Genomic DNA, 20852 nt, shown 5'->3' with positions numbered 1-20852 from the left:
TCTTTCCTGCCATGGCAGGGGGTCAGACTAGATGATCTACTCAGGTCCTTTCTGACCCTAGAAACTATGAAACTATGAAACTATGAAATTAAGTTACACAAAAGAACTGTGCCAGATGTTGTAGTGTCTGGCATATAAGAGCAACTGCAATAATCAGCTTGTACCCTCCCAAATATACATGACTTTAGGGACCTTGATAAGGCTCTTCAGACCATGGGTCTAACCTGATATTCTGAGGGCTCCTAACAGGTAAAGAACAAAAGCAGTGGAAAGCACTAAGGCAATTTTACTGCAGGGAGAAGATGACATTCATGCAGTGTTGAAAAGAATCAAAGAAAACCATAAAATAAGTATCACACTTGTATTAAGCTTGGTCTGCACCTGCAACCTGCACTAGTTTTAAAACAAGCCCCTAACTACACACTTGCTGGCTTAGTTCTCACAAGTGAAACTGGCATAAGTCATTTGTGAAACAGATAAAAAGTCATCAACACAAATGCATGTGCTGGTTTAAGTAAAGTTTCTTAAGCAGATTTAGACAATTTGGTATATCTCACATTTAAACAATTTACTCTATTTTGATGACCCACTGTGACAGAGGTATTGAAACACTGATAAATCAAAAATCATGAACAACATCAAGGTATCACTCTAGTACAGAGGTAATCAGTCTTTTTGACCACTGGGCTGGATGGGCAGTGCCCAGGCCATTTGCAGGCTGGATCTGGCTGGTGGTCCCAATCCAGCCTAGGGCACTTGGGGCAGCGGGGGAGGAGGGGGCACAGCCCAGCCCCAACCCAGCCCTGCAGGAGGGGAGAGGGGCATGGCCCAGCCCTGTGGGGAAAGGGAACCCAGCCCCACACAGGGAGGGGGAAGGGCCTGGTCATTTCCTTGGCCCAGCCCCAAGCCTACCCAAAGGGGAGAAGGGGGCTTGAGCTGAGGCCCCACAGGGGAAAGGGAGCATGGCCCAGCCTCATCCAGCTGTGGGGGTGGAGGAGGGATATGATCTGGCCCCAACCTGCTGTGCAGGGCTTGGATTTTGGGAATCTAGCATCAAGAAGGGTGGCTGTATTTATTGCCACTACCCCCTTGCCATCAATTTCCCGATTACTGGGGAGTCCTGCAGGATGAATATCTATGGCTCTGCAGGCCACATCTGGCCTGTGGGCCAAAAGTTGTGCACCTCTTCTCCTGCACACTCAAGTTCGGATTTACCTGATCCTTTCTGACAGACAAAGAATATCAAGTTTAAAGTAAAATTCCCAAAGAGGTGAAGGTGTTGTGGTAGAGTAATACAAGAATGATGAACATGAGTTTGCATAAAATCTGCTTTTTTTAGAGTGAGAAGGAGAGAGACCCATGTGCCTGTATTTCTCTGATGCCCATAGATATACATAGTCACTATGAGTTGCATGTAATTAAAAAAACCTGAATGTGAAAACCGATTACCAGTGATAAATCCCGATGTTGGTTTCAGACTATGGAACTGCTGATCATGCTTAGCTCTCTCTTCCACGGTTATGGCCCAGATATCCAGGTTGCCTAGTGTGGAAAAGGTGAAAAAAAATTATAGAAAAAGCTGCACTATTTGTTCCTCTGCAACACTTCTGTATAAAAATGTGGTGGTAAAGAGACAGTGGCAGTGTTAATTACCACACGTTCCAGAGCCATAGCAATTAACACTGCCACTATTCTGGACGCATGAGTTGCCTTGTGGGTTGGATGCTGCTGCTGAATCATGCTGCAGCTGGATTCAGCAAGCTGACACCATGGTGAATCAGGCCCATGGACCCACTCCACCCATGGATCTGGCCTACAGAGCAGCCCCATGCCACTCAGCTGGCCTGCAGGGCTGGAAGTTTGAGCACCACTGGTTTATATCATCATAAATATAGATATAAACTTTGCTTATTTAACAAGGAAGTTCAGGGATACACAAAAGGGTATGAAAAGCATTTGTTTAAACAGGCAAAATAAAAACCACAAGGTCTAAAGAAAAGCATATCCTAAAATTCCTGAGCAAAAGAAAAACTTCATAATTTGCTAGGGTATTTGGTGAGATTTGAAAGCTTGTAGTTCATCATTTAGTTTTACATTAAACTGCTTTTTACAAAACCACAATGGTAGCAATGCCTTCTCCAGGCAGAATGCTTGATTCGCTCCTTCTCTCCTACTGTTTCTTTTTTTACCTCTGTTAATTTTCCTTGCACTTATGGCAAAAACAGCATCTTTCCCTTGAGAGAAGTCAAGGTAGTTTGACACAATACTGTATTTGAGGCTGGTCTCAACAATTTCTAGATAGATATTACAACATTATACCTTTAGAATTCCTAAGGGCATATGTATGAATGTATAACACAGATCAGCTCTGATGCAGCAGTTTATGTTTGCTCCCCATGAGCTCAAGAAACGGAAAACATTTATACTAATAACACACAGTTCTCCTGAAAGAATATTAGAAGACTGAGATAGAGCTATAGTAATGAATTATCTAGGTCTTCTTCTCTGTTTGTGTCTCTCCTAAATTTATCTGGGAGATGCTTCCCATATTACTTGCAGTTTGTGACAAGAAAACAGTTTATGGCTTTTATAGAAAATCTGTTATAAATTATTTAAAAATTATGACACTGGAAGTCTAGTGTCAGTTCAGTATCATTCATCACAAATAAAAGTGCTGAACAGCTCTAGCCTTAGTTTTTAGAACAGAAGAGACAAAATTATTCCAGTATGTAATGACTACAGACTCCAAGTAAAGAAAAGTCTGAGTTATGACACCTAATTCTCAAAGGAGCTCTGTACACCTGTATAACACTGTACACTGTCTAGGCATTGTTTCAACAAAACATTTTCATAATTCAGTTTGCATACTGTCAAGCAAATTAGTCACACAGGATAGACCTGTGTTTTAAAGCTAATCAAACACACCCCGCAACTGCTTTGTGAATATAATTCCAACATAAAACACGCTGAGCACCTGTAATACTGGGCTGTACTGCAGACATGTTAACCAACAAGATTTCTGGACATTATCCCCATAGGTCAGCAGAGCCATGGAGTCAGTGTGATTCAATAGACCTCTGTCTAATAGTTTCAGAACAAGGTCCCTCAGTCAGTGACAATGCCAAAGATAGAAGAAACTTGCAGAAATTGAGCTTCAACAAGTTTTATGTTGATATGAGACAACTACTATCTTCCCAGATTGGTAGCATAGAGATGCAGCCAGATGCCCGGGGAAAAGCAGAAGCAGTGACTTCCAGTTCAAAATCATGAACGTGCAGCTGTCAGCAGCAGTTGCCTTTTTTAATACCCCCTCTCCCCCAACCAAGTCACCCCCTGGGGCAGTTTGTCCCTATAACATGCCCACCTTGTTACACCACTGCCCAAACTACAGGGGAAAAAAATGTTGTCAAAATACAGAGGAAAAAATTATCAAGAACTGAGTAAAATAAAAAAATATAAAACCAAAATAAAATAAGAAAAGACATAGAATGTTTAGGAGTTGACAGAAGTGAGCACTGTTGTTCTCACTGCTACCTCAAATGTCCCACAAACACTCATGACTATACATTGTTATAGGCAGTTCTTCCTTCTTCGCAGTTGCAGAAAAAACCTTGTCAATACTTAGAACTGTGAGAGAGCAGAAACAAGAAAACAATAACCTGGAAGACAGAAATTCAAGTAATAAGGCTCACAGACTAGTTTAGAATGAGTGCATCTATACAAGATGCTTTACTGCGCCGTAGTGTAGTTTACTGTGCAGTAAGCACGTGTGTCTACATGTACACATGCTTACTAAGCAGTAAACCTCGCTGATCGTGAATACATTTGCTACCTGTAAATGCAAGTGGCGAATTGACTTGCAATTACTAACTGTGCAATAGTGTTCATGTAGACACCTGACTGGGAACAAAACTGACCCAGGTAACACGCCACCAGGGGGCGGGAGATTGGTACCTGCTCTGGGAGCTGTCTGCTGCTGGGGCAGGCTTCGCCACCAGAGGCCAGGAGGGGACTATCAGCATAACTCCAAGCTCCCTGCTCTGAGATCACAATGTCCAAGTGGGGGCTGGGAGATCTTTATTTCCCAGCCCCTGTTGCAGCATCTTGATCAGGCCGTGGGAGGCTGGGAGATCCTTATCTCCCAGCACCAGCTCTGTGACAACAGAGCTCAGGCTGGGAGATACGGATCTCCCAGCCCAAGCTCTACAGTTGCAGAAATGCCATTGGGCACCTCCTACTGGGAGGGCTGGGGAGCCTGCTCCTTACCCAGCTCTGTGCTCACAGAGCTGATTAGGGAACAAGCTCCCCAGCCTCTTCCCTGTGGTCACTGAGTGGGGGCTGGGACCTGTCCCAGTCAGGGCCAGGTCCCAGCCCCATGCCCCGATGAGGTAATCGAGTCACAAGGCTTGGAAAGAGCTGCAAGGGTGGGGTAGGTCCCAGCCCCTTGTCTCAATCCACTGGTAGGACAGCTAGCAGTGAGCTGGCTTCCCTACCAGCATATCAGGGCAGGGCCTGGGACCTGCCCCTCCTCTACAGCTCTTTCCAAGTCCCCTGACCCTGATTGGTGAGCTAGGGCTAGGAGCTCCTGCTGCCAGAGTAGAGGGACCTTGTCTCTGACCCCTGGCAGCAGGCAGCCCCCCAGAGGCAGGGTGCAATGTCCCAGCCCCAGCAAGGAAACAGCTGTCTCCTGGACCACTGTTCCCTGCCACCCCCCTAGGCTAGCATGCAGGGGGAGCCTAGAGCTCCCACTGGTGACTGTAGGGTCCCATTGCAGGGCTCCAAGAAGTGGGAGCAGTTTGCTGCCATTAACAGCAAATTTGCTTCTGCTTCTCTGCACATACAGACGCTTGCCAGGGAGCATTTACTTGCAAGTAAACCGTTCCTGGATCTAATCCACGTGTAGACATACCCAAAGGGTACTTCAGCTTGCTCAAAGCTTGGGACAGAATGAGATCCAGTAACTGAACAGCACAGGAATGCCTTGCCTCTTGAAGTTCCTTACAGTTGAGATAGCTTCCATAACTAAGGTAATTCACAAATTATATAATGTGCTAGATATCTTCTTGGGGAAAAAGACAATTCCCCCCTACTACAGAACATGGTAAATTCCATCTCACAACAATAAACCCAAATCCTTTGGTGAAAATTTCCATTTCTATTGTGAACGATCTATTCATCCCTAAGGTAGGCAGGGTTTGTGGAGCTTATTAGTTTAAGAAAAGGCATATTTAGGCAAGCACATATAAATGCTAACTCTTTGAACTAAGGTCCACAGAGATGCTATAATGAAATTTTCAGAGCTACATGTTCCCTGGGAGGGAAGCAGCACTATCTTTTAAATACAAACATCTAAAACAAAAGTGCACCACATATAATTCTCTTGCCTAGCTTCTCCTGAGCACCAAGGTGGGATGAAGTCCACTGTTAAAAGAAAGGACATGGTACTGACTTAATTTAGATAAACTGTCAGTGCTCCTAAGAACTAGGCTTTGAGACTTAATTAAAGAGTCTTTTTTTAATTTTCTTAGGAAATGAAAGCAATGAAGTTTGTGGGAATCTCTCGTCCAAATTAAAAGTGCAACACTGGAGTCCTGTTAGAGAAAGGTTCTAACTTAAAAAACAAAAACACTCACTTGACTGAAGCTAGTAGCCAAAAGAGAGGCCTATTTTAATAGGTAGGCAAAATAATAATATCTTCTGCAAGAGGTCAGCATCCTACAAGGAACAGAATGATGTTCAAAGGTCATGGTGTATGACCTTGTAGGGTTAGAATAAAGCTAACATTATAAGGTAGCATTTACTGTTGGGATTTGTGCAATATATCCCTTTCCTGAACATGCTAATAGTAAACTACAGATTTAGCTTTATTACTTAGAGACACAACCAAAACAGAGCCATCCTGACAAGACTGGAGGCCTAAATACTCATTCCCCCAAATGGAGAACTGGTCTTGCAATAGTAGTTCTCTTCTGAGACAGAAACGTCTGAAGAGTCGGTGGTAGGTTAGTCAGAAAGGCATGAATAGTATCACTGTTACTGCCTTGTTTTTATCTTTTGCTATCCAGGGCATTGGTGGAAAAAGTGAGAAGACATATCGGGAAATTTGTCCAGCACTTAGAGACATCATTTACCACATCAGATCCTGGGCCTTGCCAGAGAGATACTGAAAGGCACTTGATCTAGATAAACAGAATGCAGAATATTACTGGGGGTTTTTTTTAATTCAAAGAGGGCAGTTACCATCCCAAACTGACCTATGAGCAAGTATTTCTAGGTGGAGCAATCATCCTGCTCATCAGCCTTTCCCCATGCCAATCCTGGTGTTTATTCCCATGGACGGAGGGATGCACGGAGCTATAGGAATCTTTGAAACTTCCCCACCCAGTGTAGAGTACAATAAATCACACTCTTCCAAGTTATGAAAATGCAGTAAAACACATTAACTCTCGTAGCCAGAATGGATCTGTTACCTGAGGTCAGGGCAGCACTCCAAAAAACTGTGTTACAGAAGGCAAATATAATAATCTTTCAGATAAGTAGTCCCTAAACTGAAATAAGGAGGTACCCTAGAAAAGTTACCATTATTTTCTCTATTTATAGGTAGGGGAGAAGAAAATACAAGTGAAGCTAGATTCTTCCAATAGCAGACAGAAGATATATGTTCCCCTTTGAATATAGAAGCAGAAGATACATAGGGAATACCTAAAGTTCCTACACAGGTGAAGATGTAAATTTGATCACAGAAACATGAAGGTCAGTTTTTCATCAAGAATGAGATTTTCTGTGACACCATGTGGTTTTTTTATGACAGTCTTAGTCCTTTGGTAATATTCTTCTTGCACCTGATAGTACTCATCCACAGAGTAGGCCTAGGATTTCCTTTCCTGGCACTGTGAGTCTATGTCTGTTCCAAATCCAAGATGCTCTAGCATATCTATTACTGCTTCCTTTCTGTAGAGAATCCTGATCACAAAAGGCTACCTGGGAAGAAGTTACACGATGTTTTTTGTCTGTAAAGTAATTATTATTGCTACTATGATAAATGAAGAGAGACTCAGAGAAGACATATAAAAATCAAATGGTAATCACTGAAGCTGAGAAAAGAAAAGGCTGCCATCCGTCTGCAAAAATATAAGAACTGTCTGAGGATGGTAAAATGGGAATGCTTTGAAAACAAGTTTCCATTAGGAACTTATCTGGGCATTTCCAATAGGACCCTGTTTTGCTTGTCCCTCATACTTTGATGATGAAAATAGAGTAGGGAGTGGGGTATAATATGTGAAGGCAGAAATACACTCTGAAGCATTTGTTTATGCTGTGGACTTATCATGGGCTGTGACACTAGGAAAAGAATAAAGCAGTTCCTTTGATTCTTGCACAACTCCAAAGGGTATCCCCTCCACCATGTCACCTTATTTGACCAGAGCTTTATAGTCATCCTTTTTGCTCTTACGAGACTGACACCAAATAGCAATCTAATTTCAGACAGGACTGGTTGGGAAAAATGTAGACAACAGAGGAGAGACTCATGGAGTTGGGGTAGAAATTTTTTTTTTCTAATGATTCTAAATAGTTTCAGCTTTCCATACTCTCTCCCCCCTTGTATCATTAAGATATCTAGGAACTAAATTTGTCCCATTGTAGGATCAGAAGTACCAACAACTCATATGGCTGCATAAAATAGAAACAAATGTCCCCAGCCCTTACATCCCAGAAAGAAACACTAAATCCAAGCAATTTTTGGCTTGAGAACAGAAGTATGCTGTAAAGCTGTCCACCCACTTCTGGTAGGCACACTTCTTATAGTAGTAGTATGCAAAGGCATTTTCTCTGTTGGAATTGGGAGGTGGTTTTGAGCTAGCACCTAGCTAGCTAGTCAGTATGCGAGAAGAGAGAGAAAGAGAGAGAGACATTGGATCTGTGGATGTTGCTTACTGCAGTGGTCTCCAACGTGGGTGCACAAGACGATCCATTGGAGTGCAGGAAGAAAATATTAGAACTTCTATTTATATTTATTTTTTATCTAAAAAAATAAGAAATAAATTAAGATTTACTAATATTTAATATATGGATTGACACTGGCGCCTTCACTCGGTCCGTATGTCAGATGGTCATGTGTCACGTATGGTACTCGAGGTATCCTGAGGGAAGAGTGGGAGTTCCACAACGTGGAGGTACAGTAGTACAGTGTACGGTGGTCTCCAAACTTTGTACAGTGTTATACTGAGTAGTACATGTATATAATTTATAAATAAATAAATATACATATATTGGGGGTGCGTGCTCAAAATTTTTTTACTGATAGGGGTGTGCAATCAAAAGTTTGGAGACCACTGGCTTACTGCTCCATGATTAAAGTTTGTTGTTAGTTGTTCTTATTCCTCCTATGCCTATATTTCCTGAACTGCGTGTTCACCCAGGGATGTTGTCAAACGTAGTTAATGATAAAGAACTTGAAAGAATTTGAAATCCAAACTGAAAAAGAAGTTGGAAACTGAGAGCAAGTGGAGTAACTCAGTCATGTGGAATGACAAGGGCCTCTAAGTGATCCTTCTGCACGATTATAATCTAAGGAAAAGGAAAGTTGGTCACGGAAGTGCTACAACCTCTATCTGCCGTTCTAGTGTTGGGAAATATAGCAGAGAACTGGAGAGTGTTCAGACAAAGGTTGAAATGGTACCTAGCAGCCACAGGGGCAGAAGCAAAAACTGGCAGTCAAATAATTTATTTTCTTACACACTGCAGAAGAGGAAGCCATGGCTGTTTATAACACCTTTACATTTGCAAAAGGTCAAATATTAAATGAAGTTTAATACTGTCCTTATTTGAGGAATACCCCATGCCAAAAAAGAATAAGACCCTTGAAAGGCACAGAGTTTGATGTGCAAACAAAGTGTAGATTAGTATGTTACTGAAGTAAAAAAAACCCTAAGAACTGTGTTTTCGGAAACTTGACAGAATCTCTGATTAGCGATAAGATTATTTTTGGCAATCCTGACACTGCAATACAACAAAGGCTATGTATTAGGAAGACTTGCCCCTAGAAAAGACTGTCCAAATGCCCACGGCAGCAGAAACTGATGGCTCAGGCTGCAGAGCTAAATGCACCAAAAGGGAGTCATCCATGTAGAAGGCATGAAAGAAAGCATGTGACCAGGAAAAGCCACTTCACAGGGTGCAATATTCAATTAACATGAAGAGCATTATAGGGAAAGAAAGAAAGAAAATAAGCAGGCATGTACCAAGTGTGGAAGGTAACATAGCCTCAAACACTGTGCTGCATTTAGAAAGCCCTGTTTTAACTATCACAAGAGAAACAGTTTTGCCAGGTGCTGCAGATCCCAAACAGAAAAATTCCAAACGATTACAGCTGACAACAGCACACTAAGATAATTTCATAGATATGGTAAAACCAAGCAAAATCAATGACAGGGACTGGATTTTGACAGTGAAAGTGCAAGGAACAATGGTTTCATTTAAATTGGACACTAGAGCTCAGCATGCAACTAGAAAATTAAAATTGAGACCAAAAGTGAGTCCAACAAGCATCAAAATAAATGGCTGTTCAGGACCAAATATATAGGCTTCCCCTCGCTTTATGCAATGTCCTTTTTTATACCAAAATTCTTTTTATCCAAGGCAAATTCACTCTTATGTGATCGATGTGGTGGAAGCCCACAGTCAGCTCCTTTGTGAGGTGCACTGTGGGAGTAACACACACCAAAATATAGTCTCCTGCGTAGAACTGTGTTCCTTGCTCATGGTCTACAACATGCGTTTCTGTAGTTGCCACCCCCATCATGGCTTCTAAGCATCCCGCTAGCTTATCTCTAACTGTCTGCTGTTGGTGAGTACCAACTAGTCTTGTAAAAGTGGTAAAAATGGGTCTGGGGGTTAGTACAGTCAAGGTCTTGGAACGTATCCCTATTTGTTACATTGTAAAGTGGGTTCCCTTCATGCAAATTCAAGTTATGCGCCATTTTCCAGGAACGCACGTACTGCATAAAGTGTGGGAAACCTGTACCAGTAAAGTGGGGAGATGCATGGCTAGCATCCAATATAAAAATAGACATACCACAATGAATAGGAGTTTGTACCTCAATGAGATGACACTCATTCTGGGTGTAGCAGATTGTGAGAAACTGAACCTAGTTAAGTGTACGCCTACACTACAAGAAGATCCAACATTCATGCCTCCTGATGATCCTCTTGACTATCACTGCTCAAATCTGGACAGTCTTCTTAGGAAGAAACTAATTTTTCAGAACACAAGAAGCAACCAAGTCCTTATGGTAAGAAATGTACCTATGGATGCAAAAGCAAATACCACCATCCAGAAAAAGCAAATCAGCCTTAGTGGCCTACAACTAATGCACATCTGCAACTATGTGCTGAGGCACACCTGCCAAAAGTACAAGTCAATCAGATCACTGTATAAGGACTCCAGTCTGCAAAAACCTAAAGGAAAAGCTTTCTACTAAAAAAGCAAATCAGGAACCGAATCTGACACTTTGTCACCCTGACACAAAAGTGAAACCTCCTAAAAGGCTCAGAAAGACTTGCTAAAGGAGTTGTAGAAAAGGGTAAATATGAAAGTGAGTGGTAAAGACTCACTCCAGAACACCGTGTTAGTAGTCTCTTCTCTGTAGACAGGTGTTGATGGAATTTTGTGTTAGTAGGTTCTGTTGCACATGTAGGGCCTGAACAGTCAGGCAGCCATGCTATCAGGGTCTCTTTCTTCACTGAAAACACTGAGTTCTTGATGAGCAAATACCTACAGTTATTTTGTACCAATACCAAGCTAAAACTGGTATACTATGAAGAACCTTCTGGTCTTATAAAGAGAAGGGAAGGAGATCTTGGAGGGCAGAAGAGAAGAAAGATAAGCACTTAACTCTGAAGGTTTAATCTACACATATACTTTAATGTGCATTAGCCTATTTTAATGTGCATTAAGTGTCACTAAAAACCATGGGGCATTTGTACACATGCTTGCGATACAGCACCGGGCGCTTTTAAAAGCGTCCAGCGCTGCAGCACCTACATTTGTATAAATGGTGGAAAATGGCGGGAGTGCACTTTTGAACTAAAACACATCAAAGGTGTTTTAGTTCAAAAGTGCACCGCCACCATTTTCTCAGTGCTGACGTGCATTTCACCATTTATATAAATGTGTGTGATGCAGCACTGGGTACATCAGCTCGCCTGTGGAGCAGAGATCCGGTGCGTCAGACCAGACAGTGCTTGTGTATAAATGTCCACGCTCTTCAGTTATTGTGCATTATGATGACAGGCCAATGCGCATTTTCTTAGTGCCACACAATGGAGGTATTAGATTTAATGTGCATTAACTAAACTGCATTTTGCACATATGGACGTGGCCTGAGCTAATGTCTCCCTCTCTTCATTCCAAAGCATATGCTGAAAGAGAAGCCAAAAATAAATATTAAACTAGCTTTGGAATACCCTTAGAAAATGCCTGACTTAGCAGTTACTAGGCACTTCTACATGAGATGCTCTACTGCGGAGTAATGTTACACATGAAGATGCTTACTGCACTGTAATTGGCTCTAAGCACAAGTAAATCTGTTACCTACAAATGCAAGTAGAGAATTTACTCGAGATTACTTACTGCATGTAGTGTGCATGTAGATGTCTGACCAGGAGCAAATGTGCTCCCAGCCAGCCAGGCAGCGGGGATCTCCCAACTCAAGTCTTGCAGTCGTGGGGCCCGGGCTCCAATATCCTTATCTCCCAGGACCAGCTCCACGGTTGCAGGGCCGGCACTGGGAAATCCTTATCTCCCAGACTGAGTCCTGCAGTTGCGGGGCCTGGGATGGGAGATAAGGATCTCCCACAGTGCCAGCTCCGCAGTCGACTACAAGACTTCGGCTGGGAGATAAGGATCTCCCAGAGCCAACCCCACGACTGAGGAGCTGGTACTGGGAGATAAGGATCTCCCAGCCTGACCCGACATTTGCAGTGGGGGATAGGAGCTCCCTGCTGCTGGGGCATGGGGACATTGTCTCCGCTGGTCTTCAGTGGCAGAGCATGCCCCAGCAGCAGGCAGCAATGTTCCAGCCCCAGCCAGAAAACAGCTGTCTCCTGGCCCCTGGGCTAGCACCTTGGAGAAGATCCCTGGGGAGCTGCTGCAGGGGCCCATTGCAGGGCCGCAGGGAGCAGAAGCAGTCTGCTGCTAGGAGCAACAAATCTGCTTCCAGGTCCCTGCATGTGTAGACATGTGCCTGGGAGGGTTTATTTTTGAGTGATTTATTCAAGATTATTTGCACATGTAGACGTGCCTACTGGGGAGCAATAAACTGGAGGGAACTTAAGGGGATGCAGTAACTGTCTTCCTGCAAGTGACTGACGGGCCTGGTTTTGACCTGAAGCTGCAATTAGGCTAAAAGATCAATTGTAAATGGATCTATGGGGACCTTGCCACAAAGGAAAACTGTAGAAATTCTTCAGTTAACTAGGTTCTGAGTGAATGCATTTCTTCTCAGTTTTGTATGTCTTCTTTACTGATTCTACAGAAACTACATAGTACTAGGAGGACAGCTGGATACTCCTGCTAGATTAGTATGTTTTATAAACATGTTAGTATAAAACATATTTTGAAAGGAACGTAATTTTTCTGAGTTAATCCAAAAATGGAAAAAAACTACACATCCTCTGCATGAACAACTTACCCCCAAAAGGTGTTGGAAACTGAGCCATGGTTCAGTCACTTTTAGCTTGCTAATAGAGGCCTGGAACAGAAAGAGAGCAGAGTAATATAAACAGGTCTTCATGACATAATATAACTTCCATTTTAAACAAGTATTACCTCTAGAGTTACATGGTCAGTTACTACGTAAAAAATAAGGGAAATTAAGATAGGCAATTGTATAATTGTAAAATATTAAGGAAAATGATCACTAAGGGAGAAATTAATGTATAATTATTTATTATTATCCTACACATTTCTGACATTTGCTTTCACTTGTGTAACAAACATATCCACAAGAGCAAATTACCTTAATTTATAATAGAACAGTGATGTAGTAAGAAATGGAGTTAAATCAGCCATACAACAGACAAGATTTTAGGAAAAGCAAACACCATGTTCCTCAAACTACATTCCTTCCACTGAGCGTGACTGCTCTGCTCCTATTCAAGTGCAAGGGATGATCCTCCAAGACGACAGTTGATGAAAGAATCCCATTTTTATTTTTAACTTTTGTTTAACAAAGAACCCATAAACTTCACTGTCTTGCTCGTCTAGTATCCTTTCACGTTTGTATGAAAAGCATAAGGAAAAATGGCGACTAAAGTGGAAATAATGCTTGTTATTCTGTTAAAAATGTATTCAACAATAGCCCAAGCTAAATTGCTGGCACCACAATTCTAAAGGGAATATTACAGGCAAAATGCATTAGAGTGGGAGAACCATACTTACATTAAATGTGTTAACTTAAATACTATTTTTGTTTTCAAATTAAAACTATCCCCCAGGTTTTTTGGAATTTTTTTAACAGTCATTTTTCTTATTCCACACAAGAAGTGACATGAACTGTCTGAGCCAGAGGACAATGGCCACTGTCAGAGCCACAAAACAATGAAAGAGCAGCCTCCTGTCCTACTAGATTCCACTCATGTATTCCAGGCAACAGAAGAAAAGTGAAAGAAAACAGAATTGAAAGGAGAATAGTTTAGGCTATTTAAGTTGCAGCAGAAATTTATCAAAATCATTAAACAAAACAAACAAAAAGTGCTGAGAGAATTGCATTAACCCATATGAGTTGTCTTTTGTCTGATTTCCCAAGTGTTCTTCTAAACCTCCATGATATTCTGATTGCACATGCCTAAATCTACTGTATACACGGCTTGCCACTACCGTCACTGCAGAGAAAACACTTTGCTACTATTACGGTAATCAGTCATGAAAACCAGACTTCCTACTTAACTGTAATTTGGGGAGCAAGAGAAGAAACTGACAAGATGTGACAGATCACTCTCAGATAAATCATTTTTCTACCATATTTATCTCATTCCAGAAACAATGCATTATTCTGAATTCTCCTTTCAAACTGCAGGCAAAGTTTTGTACATGAGATAGAATGGATTCTAGTCATTAGCCAAGAAACCTGAAGTCATAGCAGCTGACATAAAGAAATTTGATGAGGTCATAATCCAACACAGGTTTTAACATTTGACGCTTCTGTTAGCAAAGGTCATTTTTTCAAAGGCTTTCAAACCTTCACGGATTAGCACTTTAACCACTGCAACTGTTCGATGATCACTTAATCTACTCCCCCCTTATTACTGTAGTTTTACTTTCTAAAACTAACAGTAAATGATAACACAGATTCCAGTGCAATGTCTTCCAGTAACTACTTACATAGACATGTTGCAACATGAGTGTCATAAAAAAATTCTACTTGTTTAAAATGTTAAACGTAATAGGAAGAAAGATGAACTCCTGCCCCTGAACGCTTACCACGTGGGACTGTGAAAAAAAAAAAACAAGGAATGCAGTAGGAAAAGAAGAGACAGGAGAGGAAGAGAGTCAGAGAGAACGGAAGACCAGACTTGATAAGGGAGAGAACCAGAAAAAAAATGAACAAAAATGGAATTCAACAATTCATTCACCTACTCACATTTCACGAGTTAAAAAAAAATCAAGGATTATGACTATTGGGTCAGAACAGGGCTTGCAAGTTCAGCCATTTGAGGGAAAACAATCTCTTAGGTAGAGTTCAGGAACTCCACAGGAAGAGGTAGCTTATCACTCCTACATTGTATACACCAAAGTAAGTCTCATGACTAGTTACCAGCTGGATGCTGAGGCATGCATAAAAACCATTCCAAGCAGAAGAGAGAATGGCAGTGAAAGGGTAGTGGACAGAGAGACAGAGATATTAGTCATTAGCAAGAGGCACAAAAGAAAAGTGTCTTGAAGAGACACAAATGAGGAAAGTAGAAAGTAAACTTGAGAGACTGGAAAAAATAACTGAAGACAGAGAGACATACCAAAAGATTCAAACAAAGGGAGAGAAAGATCAACATACCAGAGAAAGACACAGAAATTTAAGTCTGCTGATCACTGTCAGTACAATGCCTATCTATTATGAAGAATAATTTGATTTTACATCCCAGGAGATGCTAGAGACCTATGGAGATCTGACTGGGAATGCAAGCTGGGCCTAACAGCTCAGTGTTCTTTTATATTCAAAAAGCATTGAATAATGTTTGTTCAAGCTAAGAAGTCAGAGTTCGAATAGCCTTGTAACAATGAGTTTGGAGGGGGCAGGGTTGTTTTTTAAAGAATCTTTTAGATAACAAGCATTTTGGGGCAGAAACTACGTTCTACGTATTCACTAAATGTCTAGCATAATTCATTCTATTAAGAATTTATCTTATATTTTAATAGGTTTTTAAGGAAAAGTAAGCACTCAAGAACTGAATTTCATTTTACAATTTAATTTTACCATCTTAAGGTGGAAAAGAAAAAGAGACTTTCCATAATCAAATTATTCCAGTACAGAATATATAAACATTACTAGACAAGCTGGTATTTATTTGAAGGTGTCAAATAATTGTGAAATTTTAAGTTAGAATATTGTGAGAAGAATAAAGAATTCTGGACCAGTCCTTCTCGCTTATTTGTTTCTTTTTCTTTTCCTTTCCCCTATGCCACTCTCCCCCATGCCTCCCCAATTTGCCCCAGAAAGTCAAATAAAGTTCTCTTTGGTCAAGTACTGCTGACATATAGGTCACTTAATGTAAAAACAATAAAGGACATTTACCTAAAATATGCAGGGTGACACAATCCATTTGTCCTGACTAGTAAAATTATTCAGAACGAATTTCACTCTCAACTCCATAAAATTGTGCATATACACTTTAAAACACGCAGTCTAGGGGTTCACATTAAACTCAACGCTACGTGTTTCTTCCACCATTTTTATCTAGCATCAGAACATATTTATTTTCTTAGACGTGTCCACACAGGCACTTTCATAAGTCACATTCCAATGAAAGCACATGGGCATTAATCAATAATCTGCAGGTACGTGTGGCCGCAGTTACGTACATTTTCACTTCACATCACCCACAGGGAATCAGTTAAAAGAAGCAGCCCGAAGATTCAATTCCATCTCGCTTAAGACTTTTACACTATGAAGAAAAAGTTTGCAGGAAGGATACCTACTGAGAGAAGACTGACTTTACCACACCTTCAGCTCTCCTGTGAAATATGAATTTTCATTTCTACCCAGGAGAACATTTACAGTCTTTGCAATCTCCTATGCCTGATGAAGAATGCCTGTGCATGAAAGCTTGCAAATATTTTTTTTGGCAAATATCTAGTTGATCTAATAAAATATATCACCTCTGCCACAAGTTTTGATTCAATATTTCAAGTTTTTGGGGGTTGCATTTATGAGAAAATGCCTTGCTTTTCTCTGTCCAGTTTCTTCCTCCCAAACCATATCCTTGTGCCTATTCAGAAATATACCCAGCAACACCTTATCTCCCCACATTCTCTTCATACTCCCCCATCCTTGCATAAAGCCACATGTAGCCAAAACTATCTCCATAGCTCCCTGTGCCCCCTTGATGGCCCAAAAGCCTTAAATGCAGGAATGGAGAGCTTCTCTGCACTTTTTCTTTTATTCTTGTCTGCACTTGACAATTCATTCTAATTAAGGTACTTTGTGAATTCAGAGTACAATAGCTATTATAGAATACACAGACAATTGTTGATCACTTGATGGGCATGGAGACACCCAACGCTTAGATCAGTTTAAATGTAGTTTAAAACTGAAACAGACAGACAGACATGCCTGTTAAACTGGTTTAGAGATGGCACAGTTCAAAAGTGTACCTTGAAAATGAAGTCTTTCTCTAAACAGGTTCAATGTTACATGTGGACACCAATCATTTCACCCCTGAACTGAAGAACAGCTACTGTCACTGGTCCCAGCCCAGGCACCATTTCAGCCACCCAGAGGAGTAAAGGATGTGGCCAGCCTGCAGGCTCCACAGAGCCAGCAGGACTCCCTGGGTCAATGCCACCCTCAGTTACTGCCTAGGGGCAATGTTGAAGGGCACCCTTTGACGTTGCCTTTTGGCAGTGTACAGGGCTGAAATGGAGCGTCTTTACTTTGTACTGTTTTTTGGAATTTAGTGTTGCATTTGGTAGGAGGAGGGGAAAGAGTTAGGTGTGCTTTCTGAGGAGAGGGTGACAGCCACAGTCTGTGGCAGAAGGAGTGGAAGTTTGGAAGGGACATTGGGGAAGGGTGGAAGAGGAGAAATTGTCCTTGGGGTCAAGGCAGGGTGGTGGAGAGTCGGGGTGGTAAGCTGAAAGAGGTTTCTTGTATCCAGATGTGTGTGACAATTGAGAGGTGTACTTGGGATTGGTAGGAGGGTTTGCTTGTATTGGGTGTTTAGGTAGGGATGAAGTGGTTATGGGAAGAGGGGGGAACTTAAAGTTTTCAGGTTTGGGGTTGTTTGTAGCTTTTGGATAGGATGGGTTATAAATAGGGACCTACCAAATTCACAGGCCCCAGCAGCCAATTACATGGCTGTAACATGGCCAGCACTCCCCAATTTCACAGCCATATCAAAGCCAGGGCTGCTATTTTGAAGGTGGAGCAAAGCAGGGGCCCCCTACACCTCTGCTTGGGGATGAGGTGTTGCAAGTCCTACCCCTCCCAGGCATCAATTGAAAGCCCTAGCTGGAGCTGCCTGGCTTGCTAATTCAGAAATTCTCTCTTCAGGGAGCAGGACAATAATTACTGAGTAATTACCGATTTTCTCTGCTCAGTCTGTCATCCCCCCACTTCAGGAGAAGGGGATTTTTGGTGGTCTTTTCCCTGCTCCCCCTCCCTGCTTCTAGAGACAAAGAGATGGGAACTTTTCCCACCTCTCTCTCTCCCCCCACCTTCACCCCCACTTCAGGAAACAGCAGTTTGCCTTTTTTTCTTCTCCTCTTTGCTCCTTTCCCTTTCCTCCACCCTTCTAGAAGATAGCTCCTTGCCAGCTTTTAGAACATAGCCAGTTACCCGTGCTTCTTCCACAGAGGACTGGCTATTTCACAGGAGACTGCCAATTACACAATTTCTGTGAAATTGTATATACGATAGGTCCCTCACTATAAATCTAATAAATAAATAAATAAATATTCTGGGACATGGGTCAGGTCAGTCTTCCAGACATCCCACATTGCATTGCTCCTCCCCTCCTGCCACAATTGACCACTTTGGTGTGTAGCCAGGACTCTACTGTTCCCCCCCAACCCTGTTTTTTTTTCTCCTTTTGCTGGCACCATTTATCAATGAGCTCTCTTGCATTGTTTATTCAAAAAAACTCTCTTCCTAACAACCAGCTGTGTGTTTACTCCCTACTCAACTGTACACCTTCATCATATGCATCCAAGCCTTAGGTTGCTCAAAAGCACATGGGTCCTATTCCCAAGACAGGCAAGCGCACTTCTGATGTTGGTCATTTGGGGGCTATGGAAGTTTACTGAACTCATGTTTAGAAGGGAAAGGAAAACAGAAAATTCTCCCAGGCACAGGTTACCCAGCCTTTGGGTCCCCTATCCCTTTGTCCCTTTCAGGATATGCTTGGTTAGATACTTGCTCCCACCAGATGACAGACCATAGCACTTAACACAATTGTGAACTCGTTCCCAGTCAGTCATATTTTGCAGCAGTTCAACTATTACTTGTGTGCACACCGTTTATGTACAAATGGGTCACTGATGTGTTATCTTGACAGGAAGCCAGTCCACGCTAGTAACATTCTACACTAAAAATGAGCATGTAAACAATTTATCTGTGTGGGAAAATACAGTTATGAGAATTTACTCTTGGTAAGCATATATGGAGTTTATGGAATGAGAGAGACTTTGTTTTTTTTTGTTTTTTTTAAAATTATTTTTAAACCTTTATTATAAAAAAAAAAAGTGAAAGGGCAAAAGTGTGCATCCTCAACACACCAGGAGCTGAAGATGAAATGCTTACTAGTAAAACACCTGTATCACTAGAACTTGAAATGCTCTTCCCCCCCAATACCCTTCTGGGGTCACCCATTTAGGATTAGCCATCCATCTTCCACCTTGATGGCCTAGCATGATAAAGTGGTCCACATTTTATTGCAAGGTGAAGTGTCCAAACTCAAGTGAGACGTGCACCCAGACTAAGAAACAGAAGAGTTGTAGGGCATCATTGCAGCTGGCCCCCAAAAGCTAGTTTCTGCGGCTCTTCAGGGTCACCATCTTAGTCCAGCCCAGCAGGAAGATGGCAAGGACCATGCTCCCTTGACTGCTCTTTATGGGATACAGAAAATATACACAATGTCAGAGAAGTCCCAAACTGAGCACAAGACAAAGACAGACATGAGACTCACATTAGAAGAAGTTGTAATTTCTAATTAAAATGTACTCCTATGGTGTTTTATACATGCACTATTGATAAAATAGCTAAACTGCTTTTAATATGCATTTTCCATTGTTTCTGTGCAAGTCTGTATATAGACACAGGTTTAAGACTATGTACCCTACTTTAAGCAAAATCAAAGTAAGAAACTTCTCTTATGAAAGAAAGGACCACCCAGACTTGTGCAGAAGCAACAGAAAGTGCAAATTTAGATGTTTATCCATCTTATTACAATTTTGCACATAGACAAGCCTCTAATTATTTCTTCTAGAAGTCTGTGGCAGAGCACCTTTGATGGCCACCACTTTAAGGGCTTGGAGCAGGCAGCAGGGCAATCAGCAGGTGCAGGCTACCCCTGATGAGGCAGTCACATGACTTTAGGAGGGACCTGAGATAGGAGGAGAGAGATGAGCAGCCTCCATTTTAAATCCAGTCCTTCATGGCTGAGGCAGTAGTCTGCTGCTAGCAGCTGAGAGAACATGATGTGTCTGGAGCTGCTGCTCATGACATCTTGGAGGTAAGAGCAGGAGCTATGGGCATGACAGGAGGCTCTTGGTCCTGGGGAATGGCCAAAAACTACACCCTGCTGGGGTAGGATGGTATGGTGGGGTAGTCCCCAAGAAATGCAATGTTAGTTCACTCCCCAGTGAAAAGGTGAGTAAGGGGCACCTTACAGCCCCAGCCCCCACATCTGTAACCCAAAGTTAGGGACAGGCAGTGGGGTTAGGCATGGCTTTTGACACCTGAGTGCAAAACCTCAAGGCCCCAGTAAGGGGGGACAGAGTTGACCCATGAAGGGGCCAAAGACTGGCCCCAGCAAGGGTATGGAGCATAGTTTCTCAACCTGTGGTATGCATACCCCTGGGGGTACGCAAGACACAGGCAGGGGGTACACAGGTACCCCAACCCTCTCTCTCTCGTCCTCTTTTCCTCTCTCTCACCCCTTCCTCCTCTCAAAACTATAGCAAAACATTTGGTGCGCGGCACTTCAAATTCCCCAGTAATAATTTGGCATGCCATGCTTTGTACAGCACTGGGTTCAGCCCTCCTAGCTTTGGCCAACATCACCTGTAGCCCAAGAACATACTTGAGTTGTGCACTCCTGGTGTAAAAGGTGGCAACCCTACCCACACCAGATCAGACATCTGTCATGATGCCTACACAGTCAGATGGATTGCAGATTGGCTCAAGGGTCGTACTCAGAGGGTGGTGGTGGATGGGTCATATTTGAAGTGGGCAGCTGAGTCCCCCAGGGCTCGGTCCTGGGACCTGCGCTGTTCAATTTCTTCATCAGCGATTTGGACGACGGGGTGAAATGCAACCTGTTTAAATTCACTGATGATACCAAAATTTGGGGTGAGGTGAGCACGCTAGTAGGGAGGGAAAGACTGCAACAAGACCTGGATAGGTTACAGGAGTGGGCTG

The 20852-nt window shown here is 42.3% G+C and overlaps 1 protein-coding gene across 2 annotated transcripts in view; it reads right to left on the bottom strand.

The window, feature by feature from the left end:
• ITSN1 (intersectin 1) overlaps positions 1-20852 on the bottom strand; it is a 182633-nt gene that overhangs the window by 121793 nt on the left and 39988 nt on the right. For both annotated transcript variants that reach the window (XM_019528885.1, XM_019528884.1), the window contains exons 2-3: positions 12693-12752; positions 1450-1542 (exon numbers count right to left, since the gene is read on the bottom strand). In XM_019528885.1, coding sequence (XP_019384430.1) covers positions 1450-1542; positions 12693-12720 — 121 coding nt within the window. In that variant the 5' untranslated portion in view covers positions 12721-12752. The remainder of the gene's footprint in view (positions 1-1449; positions 1543-12692; positions 12753-20852) is intronic.

Source organism: Crocodylus porosus, unplaced genomic scaffold (genome assembly GCF_001723895.1).
Source record: "Crocodylus porosus isolate Cpor-Errol unplaced genomic scaffold, CroPor_comp1, whole genome shotgun sequence".
NCBI classification, from domain to species: domain Eukaryota; kingdom Metazoa; phylum Chordata; order Crocodylia; family Crocodylidae; genus Crocodylus; species Crocodylus porosus.
Note: the sequence above shows the minus strand (reverse complement) of the source record. Positions and strands in the feature narration are given on the sequence as shown.